Source organism: Streptopelia decaocto (genome assembly GCF_964273445.1).
Source record: "Streptopelia decaocto genome assembly, chromosome: 1".
Lineage (NCBI taxonomy): Eukaryota > Metazoa > Chordata > Aves > Columbiformes > Columbidae > Streptopelia > Streptopelia decaocto.
The window spans coordinates 75,202,991-75,218,221 of NC_138663.1; the positions used below are offsets into that span (position 1 = coordinate 75,202,991).

A 15,231-nucleotide genomic window follows, 5' to 3' on the forward strand; every position below is an offset into this window, starting at 1 on the left:
ATTGTTGAAAGCCATCTTCAAAAGAAAGTGTGTTGTGTTTTTTTTTCAGCATAGCTTATAAGAAACAAGTACCAAAATGTATCAGTGAAGATCATACTATCAGAGTATCAAATGGCAGGAACTGAGTTTGTCTGACCAGAATCATGGGTCTAGTTAAAATAACTTTAAATTAATTAAATTAATGGAGTGGAAGCATCAGCTCTGGAGTGTTCACTACTCCCTTATTAACCATAATGGAAAATACCACTTGTCTTTAAAATATGAGTAACTTCAGATTAGAAGGTTTGAGGAAGAAAACTAATAATAATACTGCAGAATTTCTTTGCCTGAAACACTGAAATACAGTTACTTCTGTGTGGGGAAATTACCATCACTTTACTAAACATTATAAGTAACAGATTAAATACTGTTGTTACTATTTTTCTAATCAAGTGTTTTCTCATTTACATGCTACAAGGATGACGTAAGTACCAAAAAAATCACAATCAAATGAATATGAAATTGCATTATAAACTGCTCATATGCATAGGTCAGTGGTCTTTAAACTATGGTAACTCAGAAATCCAATATATGTGTGTACAAAGTTAAAAATAATGAGGTATCTCTGAAAAGTTGGCCAGAAATGACTTGACTGACTGACTGTGCTACATGTATAAACCAGCAGGAATAGCAACTCACAAAATCTTCATTTCCTATTAAAAATATTTATCTCAAATGCTATCTTCTGTATAGCAAACTATGTCCTGACATTTTTTTACTTTTAAGTCTTCTGAGATGAAACATGTCCCAGCATAGGATGTTTGCTTGCGTGCAGGTTGTTCTCTGGTTTGTGTTAGTATGCAGCTTAGTTCGATTTCATAGGTAGAAGTTGTGTTTGTGACTTACATGCCTGTCTGCCTGCCTTCTGAAACATCTGAATGGTTCAAAACATCAAGGAGGAGATACTTTACAAATGGCGTCATGAGTCTTGTCAACAGTTGTGTTGATTTGAGCCTTAACTTTTATGCATGGCTTTTTAGGACAGTAAATTTCACTAAACCTAGAGCGAAGTACCTTAAGGGCTCAAAGGGGGTGAAGTGTTATACAATGAGCTTCTTCATAGGTCATTCTTGGAGCACTTCTTGAGAAGCAAGCCATGTCTTATATTGGATTATAATATCTTTTTAAATTAAATGTAAGGTTTACCTTTTAAAGCCACATGTGTTGGCATTATTTGAAACAGTGAGCCCTCCGAGTACAACTTGTAAAAAGCTGCACTGGCCAGCTCCTTTGATTTCTCCAATTGTCTGCCAGATATCTGGTATTCTACGTCTTTTCATGGTGTTTAGAAGTACAGATAACCTGGGGATTTTGTGAGTAGCACAGATATCTATTTGCATTGCTAGGGTAGTAACTAGATGAGAACTAGAACTGAAACATTTAGAGTAACTTATCTTTCTAAAAAATAATTGTACTGCTGTATGTATAAATATATGTTCCATAACTCAATCTGAAAATTAAGTGTGATACTGACTTGTTCAGTTAATTTTCTTAATCGCATTTTGCATTCATTTGTAGGAATGGTCTGCAGATCTGAATCGCACTCTCAGTAGAAGAGAAAAGAAGAAGGCTTCTGATGGAGTGACTCTGACTGGTATTAATCAGACAGGAGATCAAGTTTCACAGCCTAACAAACATAGCAGGTATTTTTTTTTTTCATGCCTAAAAAGACTGATTGTAAAGGATTGTTATCTTCAAGTACACTAAGCTCTACAGAATAAAAAAGTCACTGTCCAACCAAATGTTAGTTACCTGTGAGCTTTTTTAGTGATGTGGTTCTGCAACTTACAAAATACTTTAGAAATTATTCTCCATTTTCCAGTTCTCTTTCCATGGGGAATTAAAAGAAACCAGACTTCATGAGAAACTGAACTTCCTGTAGCTAATCTGTTAGTTAATCTGTTGCTATTTTACCATTTCTGTAAATGACAATGATACTTTGAAATCATGGCTTGTAAAATGTTTAGTCACTTCAGAATTCCTCATGTGTTTAATACAAAACTGTTAACATCAGCTGCTTTAGAAACTGACTAGGAAGACTGTACTGCCTTATATTGCAGGCGGTAAGAAAAAGACATTATTGTCCATGAAGGATATTCTTATTCTGGAGGAATGTATTGTATGTGAGACTTCCCAAACTTTCTTGGGTCTTATGCTCCATTAGTAGGTGTTTGGTTTTTTGTTTGGTTGGGGTTTTTTTTGGCTGGAGAAGGGGTCTGCTAAGAAAATACATAGTGGGACACCAGTGACAGTGTTTCACTCTTAAACAGATAGGGTCACCATAATGCTCTTTCTTTTCCAAATTAGCAGTCTTAGTGTCCAGAGTAACACAGTGCAGTCAGTACAATCAAGTTACAATCCATTTGAAGATGAAGAAGATACTGGGAGTACTGTCAGTGAAAAGGAGGACAATAAGATCAAAAAGTTGGTGAAATGTTGTTTTTTTAACTGTTTCCACACTTACACTTTCTCTGTCCAGGGTTTTCTGTTTTTGGTTTCTATAACACTGTGCTGGTCAGTGCATGACGCCCTTTTGAGCGGTTATGTAAGCAACACTGTAACTTAACTTGTTTTTCCTAACAGATGCCATATCTGTTGCCTTGATCTTTGGTTTGAAAGTACTGGGGTTATTTGCAGTTGCTAACAGAACTGCTGTTGCTTTTTTCCTTCCTTTACCAGCCCTATAAAATGTTAAAACTGACGCGTTTTTCTGGTGAAACGGCTTCTGGAGCTTTACTGCTCTCTGTGTTCTCGCTGAATAAATCTGCTTTTACGAATGCTTTCTTTTTATTTAGGACCTTCTCAAACAGCTGCCTGTTGCTTCAGTATGCACACCTAGGGATGTCATACCACTCTCTTAAATGGCATGTGCATGCTCAACAGTGAACTTTCCTTTAAATGATCAAGTTGTTGCAGTATCATGAAGTTTCTTTGCTGGATTGCAACATACAAAAAGTATTGAAAGCTGTTGTAGAGGTGTATAGAAAGTTCTGCAAAGCAATTTAAATGTCTTATCCTAAACCAGATAATTCCTCTCATCTACTACCTGCACACCTTTTACCTTTCTAGAGTAAATAATCCCATGGGTTATATATGTTTATTGATAGAGAAGTTTCTGGACTTTGCGGATAGGTTGTCTTTGTTACCTTTTTCTTTTGCCTTTTTCTGACTTTGTAAATGTACTGCAAGAATGTGTGGTGTTTTGTTTTTTAATAAGGTATTGTCAATTAGTCTCCTATTTTAAGAGCATAAAAGAATAATTTAAAAATTGTTTTCAGTGTTAGCAGCTATGAAAAAAACCAAAGCTACCCTACAGATTGGTCTGATGAAGAGTCGAACAATCCTTTCTCTTCCACTGATGCAAATGGAGACACCAATCCATTTGATGAAGATACCTCTCCTGCAATGGAGGTGAGAGTACGGGCACTCTATGACTATGAGGGCCAAGAGCAAGATGAGCTCAGCTTTAAAGCTGGTAAGTTTACAGCATTCACTTAAAAGCTCCTCCCTTCCTTTCCCCTTTTGACAAATATTTTATTTTCTGAAGTCACCTGTTTGTCTCGAAATACAACTCTGCTTACAGGATTCTATCTTACACACACACACACACCCCCAGTCGAACTTCTTAGTATCCACTGTTTGGAAGCACTGACTTCTAATCTGTTTGGAATGTGTTGGGATGTGTCTGTCTGGGATATTCTTTTCTTTCATCTTGTATTAAACAAAATGAGCTGCAGGATTGATAATCTGATCTCCTTTTTTTAGCTGGTGACAGTAACAGCTGCTGCTTTTAGTTGTCTAGAAATGCCAACTCTGCAAAGTTTATTTTATGAAAGGGAAAGACTACAGCAGCTATCTCAAACCAGTATCTAATCAACTGATGTTTTTTCTGTTTAAACTGGAATATCCCTTTTTTGGCCTCCAGTTTCCTACAGTGCAAAGTTTTTAAGGTTGAAAGCTTAGTCATGGGCAGGTAATTTCTTACTCTCTTTCCATTCCCCTGCAGTGTATGTTACGCATAGTAAGTGTCTTCACTTGGTTTTTCATCTTACATGGTATTATGGTACACTAACTATACATCTCCCTTCTTAGGATGATGTATTTTCCTTGAGCTATTTTTTTCTGGTTTTTTTTACATTTTACCTCACTGCTATGGGATTTCAGAGAACAGAAGAGAGGCAACTGACAGGAGAGCCCCATGCCACAGTATGTTTCCACACATATGAAGTTAGCACAAGGGTATGGTGGCTGCGTGCCATGGATGCTGCTGCCTCCAGTTTGTCTGGGCTGGTTCCACCAGCTGTTGTGCACTGAGAGAGTGCCTGGGCATCCTACTCAGCCCCTGAAGTAGGAGATTTAGAGTCTCGTAAACTGGCCAGCCTGGAGGTAGCACCCTCTGGTGATGAAAGGTGAAATCTACAGTCTGTTCACGCTTTACTACTGTCTTGCCCTGAATTGCACATGAAAAGTTTACTAACCAGGAATTACAGAACAAAATTGCAGAAGTAGTTTAGCAAAAGCAAACAGAACTTCAGTTTGTGTGAAAAGGAGGTAGGCATGCTCATTGTTTTTGTCTCTTTTCCTGTTTGCTTGTAGTTTACTCCCTTCTCCTGTAATGATTAACTTGGTTGTAGAGTAACAACAGGATTCAGTTGTTTGAGAGAACTTGTGGTTCTCCTTCCCTTTCAGCTGGGGTTTGTACGAAGTATGGTAGTTCTGCACCGCCTGCTATGGGCCTTAGATGGCCATTAAAGCTGAAAGTTAATGCAGCAAACAAGTCAATGATGTAGCTAATCAGTGAACCACCCTGCTTATGGAGAAAAGTGCTGCTCAGAACAGTGTATTTCCAGGTCACATTCTAAATGCAGTTTGTGTTTTTTAAACCAAAACTCCCACAACTCAGGCGATGGTCCTCCTGTGTTTCACTCACCTCTCTCCTTTTTTGTAGTGAAACTCTATATACCTGACTACTTTTCTTAGTAGGCAAGAATTGTAGGCTTCCAGAGTGGAGGAATGGGTTGGTCTGTCCATTAACTTTGCTGAATTGTGCCCTGACAGAAGGACAGTAGTAACAAAACATCTGGAACTTCCTCTGGAATGCACAGCAATAAAAATATTCTTCATTCTGTAGACTTCAGCTGCTCCTTTTTTCTCAGCAGGGGATGGAAGTATGCTAATCCTCTTGAAATATATGTATTCTGCCTGTGAAGCAACAGGGTGGCATTCCAAGGGCTTATCGTAACGAGCATTTCAGTGGCCAAAGTATGCAATGTTTATATGCATATGTAATGGTTCCATACAAAGTTAGGTATTCTGTGCTTTAGTACCAGCAGTGTGACTTGCATTAAACTACTTGAACCAAGTGGTTCTTAGTGTGAGGACTGTAGAAATAAGGTACAGGAAGTATGAACTGTGAGATGTACGTAGGCTTAACTTAAAAATAGCTTAATACCTTTGAAGGAAGAGCATTAAAGTATCTTATAACACCGAAGTACGATTATATCAATTGTAGGAAAGGGATGACATGCTAGACTATGAATCCCCTTACAGAAGCTGAATCGTAGAATAACAAGAGTCAAACATACTCATTTTTTAGGCAGAAGTATTAGTTTGACTAGGTTTACACTGAACATACAAACACTAAGGATAAAAATTCACCAGGTCAAGCAGGAGCCAATTTAAATTGTACTCACTCCCATGCTCTATGTAGACTATGCTTAGACTCCTAAGCAGCTGTCAACAGAAGATTAATGCATTTGGCGAGTTGGTTTAAAGGTACACAGATATTCTCATATGGGATTTCCAAGAGTATTCAAAGAATTTGCCTACAAATCTTTAATGACTACTTCTGGGTACATGCTGGAGAATATATGCTCTGCATAGTGTCCGCTAAATGTGCTTGAAATAGATTAAATTCTTTTTATTAGTGGAATACTTTATATATCTTGTGGGTTTTTTTCTTTGCAAACAACTGTGGGAAGCTTCCAAAGAGGAATAACAACTTTGTTTATTCATATCTTATGAGAGGTTTTATAATCGTGTAACAGGATGGGACAAACCATCTACCATGTGTATATCTCACCCTAATATGTCTCTGCCATGGCTGAGAAGAAATAGCTACAGTAAATGTAGACCACGCAATGTTGTCAAAAGGTGTTATTGTATATGCTGTCTTTATTGCAATTGTTAGACTTTTTTGTTTTAACTGTTGTGCAGATGAGACTAAAAGTGGTAATATTTTCATAGACCTCCAAGATCACTGAGATTCCAAGTGCTAGCTGTTAATACTGGTGCACCTGCATTGGGGCTCACTGTTAATGCAGTGTGGCTTTTTGATAGTCATTGTTTTAATTCTTTATTAACATCCACTTCATAGAAGCGGTGAGACAGCTTAGAATTGTACCCTCATTCTGCAGCACTAGAAATGCTGGGAAAAATTGTAAAATTTCTCCATAAGCTGAGTACAGTCTGCAGTGCCAGACATTTGTTCATAATGTTCTCTTATTAGTTATGTGGTAAATTTACGAACTAGAAGAGATGAGGCTGTAACCTTTTTTATCTAAGAAAGGAACTACAGGAGATTAATATCTTGAAGATCATGAAGCTTGTTCATTTTTACCAAAGAATTTATAGTCCCTTGGCTCGTTCATGTTCTCCTAAATGATATCAAGACTCTGTGTATTTGTAGCCATTGGGGAGTGTATTCAGTGGTTAATACCTTAAGAACGTTATTTCCTATTGCTAACTAAGATGAAATACAAATCAGTTTTATCTAGGGAGATAATTTGACACAAGTAAGTTGTACATGAGGAAATTGTTATTCCATGTGGCCCTTTTTGCCTGGCTGAGGTGGACATTCATTTGCTCATATCCAGCATCTTGGAATTTGCAGACTCTCTAATGCCAAAGTATTTCCTGAGAATGTTGAAGATTAGATGTCTATCACTGTCAAGAGGATGTTACGTTATAGTTAATGTGTGTATGAATGGATAATCAGTGTCATCTTTTGCTGTGTAAGTTAGGAAGCAAATACTGAGTTACTTTTTCTGGAGCTACAACTGTACATTGGTTTCCAACAATATAAAGCTAGAGCACTAGAAGGGGAAGTTATATCTCAATCCTTATTTCTTATCATAAAAAAGCGAGGAAAGGAGAGAGACAGCTGTAATGAAGTGTAAGGTAGAAGATTCCTTTAAACCTTTCTGCATCACAACCTAATAGTGGTATACTGAAAAGCTGCAAGTGCAATTCAAGAGAATTTCTCTGCCATGTCTTAATTTTTGTAGCATTTTTCCTCATGTTCCATAGACATACATATTAACAGTAAGCCTAATGAAACATTTATTTCACTTGCACTGACATTTTGTTGAAGGTCATAAATGTAGGATTATTCTGCTTGTTTAGGGGTGGTTGTATTACCCACAATTATCTTTGACTGTTCATACCCTTTAGGTGTAAGGGAGTCTTTGATCTTACAGCAAAATAGCACTTGTATATAACTTCAAAAGTCTGCATTTTTTATTGCGCTTTAAAAAACGTTATGACCTTTTCAAAATACCATCAATGTAGTGTTTTAGTTTCAAAGTAGCTTGCTTCTTCGTATTTTCTTGAAATTGGGGACCTTTCATCCTATATGCAAATCTGCAAGCGGTAGTCTCAATATCAAAAGCATGATGAGCAAAGAAGGGGGGGTTTCTACCAGGGCCTGGGGTGGACAGGGGAAAAAAAGTAGACATGTAGATAACTGTCATATTATCTTCCTGTTGTTACTTTAAAGGTTATTGTTTGTTAACACTGTTCCTTCTTTCTTTCAGGGGATGAGTTAACTAAAATGGAGAATGAAGATGAGCAGGGTTGGTGCAAAGGACGTCTGGACAATGGACAAGTTGGTTTATATCCAGCGAACTATGTAGAACCAATCCAGTGACAAAGGAGACAAAGTTAATAAAGAAGTGTTACAGAAGCTCTGTAGGCCTGTACAGTATATATTTAAAGTGAGAGGAAGCTGAGTGATATATAGAGTGTATATATTTTAATGAAAAGGCGAGAGCTTGATACTGAGATCACGGTGATTTAAAGACAGAAGTTTGAACTAATAATTTGACATTGTTTTCAAAACTTATGCACAATGCAAAGGAAAGGGGGTTAGGTTGAAAAAATAGTATGATAGGAAAAATACTTCTTAAGCTTTTTCTTCCCATGTGGTCTGTTATTGTGAATCCTAAACATTTTTGCATTTTCTATGCTTGTGCCTCATCCTACCCTAGGTATGTGGCTTATACTCACTTTTGTTTAATCAGTTATTTTAAGTGACCTTCAGTAACTTGCAACTTGAATTTTAAAGATTATTATAGTTAATTTTTTATTTGTTCTTAGCGAGGTCTGAAAGATGCAGTATTTTTTTATTTAAATGCTATGTAGTTAAACACCTTTTGTATGCTTGGATTTATCAATTAATACTTAAATTATGACATAGATTTAGTCACCAGTTGACTGAACGAAAACTTTTTCCATGTTGTAGTAATCTTTCTATGTTGTCAGCATGGCTTGAAGTTGTAAAACAAATACTGTATTTAATAAATATCTGTTACAGAAGGTTATTTGTAGCAGAGAGATCTGCAGGTGTCATGGGTGGGAATTCTATTATGAATGTTGTTTATGTGGTTTGACACTTAAACTAAGAGTTTTCCATCTAGATCATAAATGGCACTCAAAAGACAGATAAATTATGCGTAAGTCCCAGAATAGTAGCTATTTCCAGCACATGTTTGCAGGGAAAAAAAAATAATCTCCTTTAAACTGCTAAATATTTTCGGGTGATTTGAAATGTCAAATCTGTGAAGGCTCACTTTTTTTGGACAGAGAAGACTGTAAAATAGACTAAATGCTTTTTATTAAGAGTCTATGTTGTGTATATGTACATATAATTTGATATTCCGAAATATAAAGAGCATGGCTATTAGTTATCAAGCCTTTTGATGTCAATAAGATTTAGACTGTTTTAAGAGTTTAAATTATAGGCATATTTAAATCTGCTTTCCTGCCATATTCATTACTGTACCATAGACAAAGTATTCTGTGATTAGATTTGCAGAAGTACAGTAAATACACTAGCATACTCAAAATCAGTATTTATGGATAAATTTGTGGGTCAAAATATAAACTAGCTTTAGTCCTTACATGGATTATTGTAGCAGAACACTGTAAAATCTACATTTGTTTGCAGTTACAACTCAGTCACCTGTAATTGTGTCAAATAGTATATGCATTTGTGACATTTAAAACTGGGTTGTAAAACTATAGCAGATTATGTTTTAAAAAACTAAGTATCAGGTAAGTAAATATGCTATGTTAGTAAGCTACACTGTAATGAAGCTAACAAATCTATTTTGAGGTAACTATAAAACACTGTTGGTAGTTTTGGACTTTATCGTTTGCTTTTTGAGCTTATATTTAGTCATCATTTTCAATAAATCAAAATGTGCAAGCTTAGAAAGTGGATGTATGTATATGTCTGTCAAGGAAAACTTACCAACATAATTGTTCATCCACAAGACGGTTACTAAAGTTGTCAGGAATTACTGGTTTGGGTCTCTGTATTGTAAAATATTTTAGAAAACAATAAAATCCGTTAATCTCTTAAATATACGGAATGTACTTTTACTATTTCAATGATGTGAAAATAGTCTTATGAAGTAAATAATCTGTGCATTTCATTGCAATTCAAGGTGACAAAATCTGCATTGCCTAAAAGAGCCATAAAGTGGAGGATGACATAATTGCATTGGGCTGTTAACAAAAAAGGGGGGGTGCTGTGCACAGGGGCTCTTGGCAAGACATTGCAGCAAAATCTTTATGGAAGGAGACCATGTCTTTTATGGGTATGCAGAATCTACTGATGCTGCTGCTTTCTGTGATATAGTCAAGCCTGATACAGCTTGGGTGAGCAGCTAAGCTGTTTTTTTAGAGTATCTGAAACTTCTACTTTTCTGAGTTTTCTTGCTGACTGGCAGTGATTAATGTAGTAGTGTTTGGCTAGCTGAAAGTTTTATCTCTTCTCTGCCATCCATACTGCATCTTTTAATCTAAATAAAGTACTAGTTCTTTATGCTGGATGTCCAGTTCGGTGAAGGCACTATAGAATCCAAGAGGGAAGGGACCAAGAGATGCTTCTAGTCCAGTGCCCTATTCAAAGCACAGTCAGCTCTGCATTCAGACCAGGTTGCTCAGGCCTTTGAGCTTGTCTGGAAAACTTCCAAAGACTGATTTTATAACCTCTCTGTTCAGTCTCTTACAATGCTTAATTATATTTTTTTCCCCATTTTATTTGCAGTTAGACCCTGTCCTATTGCAATTTATGACCTTTGCGTGTCATTCTGCTGTGCTTGGATGGAGCCTGGCTCTGTTGTTTTGGTAGCCTCTTTGTAGGTGCTGGAAGGCTGCTGTTGGGATCCCCAGACTAACCTGTTATCCAGGTAGAACAAGCCTCTTCTCACAGGCCAAGTGCTCCATCCCCCAATGTCCCTCCACTGCACTTGCTCAAGTTTATCAGGATCTTGTACTGAGCGGGGGTGGGGGTGGGGTGTCTGTGTCCAAAACTGTACAAAGTCTTCTATAATACTGAGTAGCAGAAGCTAATGGCAAACTTATAAAACACTAAAAAAAAATATATTTTTACTCAACTGCTAACAAACAAATACAAACAATAGGTAATTTAAAGTGCTTGAAACTCTTATTATACTTAATTTCATTTAGAACTTTGGGAAACAGACTTGGATTTGGTCAAGTGAAAGTGACTAACTTCATCCTCATTTTGAATGAGCAGCTGTTTACATTGCACAGATGAATTCAATTGAAAGTTTTGCTTTAAGAACATGGATCTTGTCTCATTATCTAGTATACAGAGTTTGCATATACTCATCATAGCCAAATTTAGAATGAGAATGCAAGGGACTTCTGGAGGCTACCTTGCCCAGCCATGGACCTCAGAGCAGGTCCAGTTAGAGCAGGTTTTTCAGGGCTTGTTCAGCTGAGTCTTGAACATCTCCAAGGATGAAGATCCAACCACCCCTCTGAGCAACATCTCTTAGTGATTTATCACTTTCACCATGAGTAGTTGTTGGGTTTGGTTTTGTTTTTTTTTTTCCTTATACGCATCAGAATTTCTCATGTTTCCTCTTGTACTTTGTGCACCTCTAAGAGTCTGGCACCATCTTCTCTACACTTTTCCATTAGGTAGCTTGACACCAAAATTTTGAACACACTTTCCCTAGACTGGCTCTTATTTTACTTGTAGGCTATCATATGAACATATATATATATATATTTGCTATAAACCTACTAGATGTCAAATATAAAGCTATACTCTCAGTGTAATAAACCAACCCATTGCTATTATCTCTTGTTGAGATGTCTGTTTTTCTGATGTAATACTACCGTTCTCACCATAGCTGAGCTTTTTTTTTTTTAATTTTTATTTTTTACTTTTTATTTGTTTTCTTCCAATTTTGTCTTTATTCATAGCATTTGCAAAGCAAAAATTAAGGCAGACTTCACAGTTGGAGATAAATAGAAATACGCTTATAGTAGGAAATCAGAGACAATAAATTAGATGGTTTTGTACTAATCTGGTATGATTTGGGTGATTTTTTTTTTTTTAATAACGTTTGGTAGCTGTATATTCTTTTAAAACAAATAAGAGAAGGGATGGAACAGAGAATGGTATACTGAAGGCTGGATATCCAGCAGCAGTACCTCCTGTTTTCCAAGAGTTGCATCAGGTTTAAAAAATAACTTTAAGATTACATAATCTTTCTCTAACCTTTCTGCTTTGGCAGAAAGTTGTTCATTCACCTCAAACCAACAGGGAGCTTGCTAATTGTGGCTGAAAGCATACCTAGTGGTCAATGTGATGAGCGGCAGGTTGTGTTCCTGATGTGAGAGAATGCAAGATAATCCCAGTTTTGCTGGAATACTTTCACTTTCTTATTTGGTTTGGACTAAAACATAAAGAGCAATTTCAGAACCTAACAAGGGTCCTGTGGCAATTACTGCAATGGACAATCCCTTCAGCATGTTTGACACCTAGCAGTTTACCTGCTAATGCTCAGTATTTATCATTATCAACCTGCTTTAGTTGCGTTCTTCTGTTAGAAATTCACATCCTTGTGTGATACTGTATTTATCCTGTAGCACAAAATTTAAAAAATACTTTAGGTGCTGCTTGAACCTTCCAGTCAGGGGAGAGTACCTACATACATCTGAAAGTTTTACTGTGCATCTGTCCACATTTCAGAAGGTGTAACCTCTTCTCTAAGAACAACTGTAGTCAGTCAGGCAAGGCCTGTGCCAGTGGTGCGTAGCCGGTGCCTTCTGAAGAGTGTAGGAACAGGCTGGGATATAGTGATACTTCGGATGTATTATTTTCAGTTTTGCGTCTGGTTCTATGAAATAAGAAAATGCATTCTTTATAATTTTAAAAATTCAGTTCACTGCTTTGGCAACAACTGAACACAACACTATTGTTCATACAGATCTAAATAAAGTAGTTCAGAAAAGGCAACCTGTAGTCAGTTCCAGAAAGAGAGCCAGTAATGCTTTTTCTTAGCAGTTGCTAGTTCTGACCCCATTAGAGAGGATCAGACCATATTTTTATTTTGCTTTTGACTTTGAAATTCCCTTGTTCCTTTATCTGCTCAGTCCTGTACAAGATCCTTTTGCAATTGTTTTCCACTTCTGTGATCATAAGTAATTTAATGTCAATAAACTGCCACCTTTCCACTTATCCTTCTTGTAGATAAGTACTCAAATCTAGAGTCCAAGCATGAATCCCTCTTGGGGGACACACGGGTAACCTCCCACTTCTTATTACTGTAGTCAGTAACTGATTTATTAAATGATCGCTTTCTATTATTTCATGGCTGTTTACTTTGGCTTTTATGAGGGACATTAGCAAGAACTTTTTGAAAATCAAAGTCACCTATTACTTCAGCTATTAATAGCGTGACCCATGAACTCTCCAGCCCTGTGAGGTAAACAACCATATCAATTGTGAAGTACTATGATAGATATTCCTAGAATCCTTATGCAGAAAACACTAAAAATTGATTGCCCTGGCATAGTTGGAATGCTATCATGTGACAAACATAGGTGGGTTTTGCAATGAGATGTTACTTCTAGCTGTATCTTTCCAAGGTCCTTGCATTGCTAATACAAACAAGCTTAACTAAGCACAGCTGATTGAGTCTGCAGAGGGTTTGTCTGTAAATGACAGTATAGTAACTTATTGGCTTTGTACTGGGCCATTGTGTTGAGATGTAGACCACTTACTAGAGTGGAAAGTTCCAAGAAACCTCACCTGTTTGAAGTGGTTATTGCTTCTTGATGTTATCAGTACAAGCAATGCATTAGTACTAAATAAAAATGTATTACTAATGTGTTGAATTGTTTTCAACTGGTTTTTAATCTAGTTAGTAAACTTCATTTCCATGGTGTGGGAGTAGGCATTTGGATGCTTGATCTTTCTGTTCTAGAGAAGAGATTTCTCTATTGATTATTTGTACTGGAATGATACATGTCAAAGATTTTATTGTCTTTGGGGATATCAAGTGGAGAGGGAGGCTGGCCTAAAAATTCTTGAGCTACAACTTTCAGGAGGCAACATTTTCATTATCAACAATATAGCTGTGAGCAGTGACAAATTTTTTGCAGTGTGACCAAGTTTTCCGAAGGACATCAAGCACAATTGATGCATATCCTTTGGCTGTAAGGGAACCTTTGGCACTGGGAGGGTAATGTAGATCTAGCTAGCATGACCTGGGACTATACCTATGTTCCATAATTTCTCAGCAGCAATGTGAGGAGAAAGCAAGTAATGGGAGGCTTGATAATAACTGGAGGACAGCACTAATAAAATTTTACAGAACTACAAGCTTTGAAAGTTGGGAATGGCACCAAATATTTTAGAGCTGTGAGACAGTAGGTGGCTGCTGAACTTTTAATTCCATATAACTCCATGTAGATGCAAGTGCTTACCTCCATTTATCAAATCAGCCAAAGATCTAGAACACAGGCCTCGAGAGATCATCCTGAATGGTTATCATTCTTGGTATTCAATTGTTCTGGTGAGACTGTTCAGCAAGATTCAGGAGCCTGAGACTTTTGTTGTGGCATTTGGATAGGTGAGTGTAGGAGAAAGCATTGGAACAGGTTGCTTTGCCGATGCTGCATCAGCTCACAGAGTAGCTCTGGCACCCAAAACCTGGGTGTCAACAAAGTATTACAGGGAGACCCCATCCACTTCAGGTCTAGACTGGGCATGCAGAGAAGGGGGTATTATCACAGAATCATTTGGGGAGGAGGGGGCCTCAAGACATCTCCAGATCGGCCTCCTGCTGAAAGTGAAGTCAACACTCAACTAGAAGCAGGTTGCTGAGGGCTTTGTCTGTTTGGGTCCTGAAAACTTGCAAGGACAGAGATTTCAGTTGCTCCGGGAAAACTGTTCCCAATGTTTGATTCTCCTCATCATGAAATCTTTTCTTCATATCAAATTAGAAGTGTATTCTGGGTTATTAGTAAGAACAAGAGCCCTTGGGTTTTGATTTGTGGAACGGCAACACCCAGTGTCATACTCCAGCATGCTGGCAGTGACTTGCTCTGCATTTGCACCAAATTAGAGGGCTTGTAGTACAACCCTTCTAGAGAACTGTACTTGGCTGACATTTGCTTCTGAGCGTACACATTTAGCAGTCTTCCTCCATGTATACCTTTGTCAGGCTAGCTGGCATGGAAGCAATTTTTAAATGGTTCTGTGTGCACTAGGAATAGAAATGTGTATTTGGGGCATTCTTGGAAACCCCTCGTGAGACATGACATTACTACACTGAGGCAAAACTGACAAAGCAGAAGTTGTGGTCTGCTTTCCCACTACTGCTGCTATTCTCTTTGTGCGTTCCCTCTTTCTGCCATCTACTCAAACCACAGACTTGCTGAAGAACTAAATGCCCACCTATCTTCTGGAAACATTGCCTTCTGGGGCCTATTCTGATGGTTTCCATTATTGAGAGTCCAGTTTGCTTCTGCCCTGGGACTGGGCTAGGTCACCATTAAGGGAAGAATAGGACACACAGGCTGTTTCCAAAATAACTTCAACGAATTGCCATCCTTTCTCATGAACAAAGAAAGTGGCAGCAC

The 15,231-nt window shown here is 37.5% G+C and overlaps 1 protein-coding gene across 3 annotated transcripts in view; it reads left to right on the forward strand.

Moving 5' to 3' along the window:
- PACSIN2 (protein kinase C and casein kinase substrate in neurons 2) overlaps positions 1 to 9,044 on the forward strand; it is a 61,882-nt gene extending 52,838 nt beyond the window's left edge. For 2 of the 3 annotated variants that reach the window (XM_082050782.1, XM_082050783.1), the window contains exons 8-11: positions 1,558 to 1,682; positions 2,347 to 2,463; positions 3,318 to 3,514; positions 7,854 to 9,044. In XM_082050782.1, the coding sequence (XP_081906908.1) occupies positions 1,558 to 1,682; positions 2,347 to 2,463; positions 3,318 to 3,514; positions 7,854 to 7,966 (552 nt within the window). In that variant the 3' untranslated portion in view covers positions 7,967 to 9,044. The remainder of the gene's footprint in view (positions 1 to 1,557; positions 1,683 to 2,346; positions 2,464 to 3,317; positions 3,515 to 7,853) is intronic. The other variant, XM_082050784.1, reaches the window with a different exon arrangement.
- Positions 9,045 to 15,231: the final 6,187 nt, after the last annotated feature.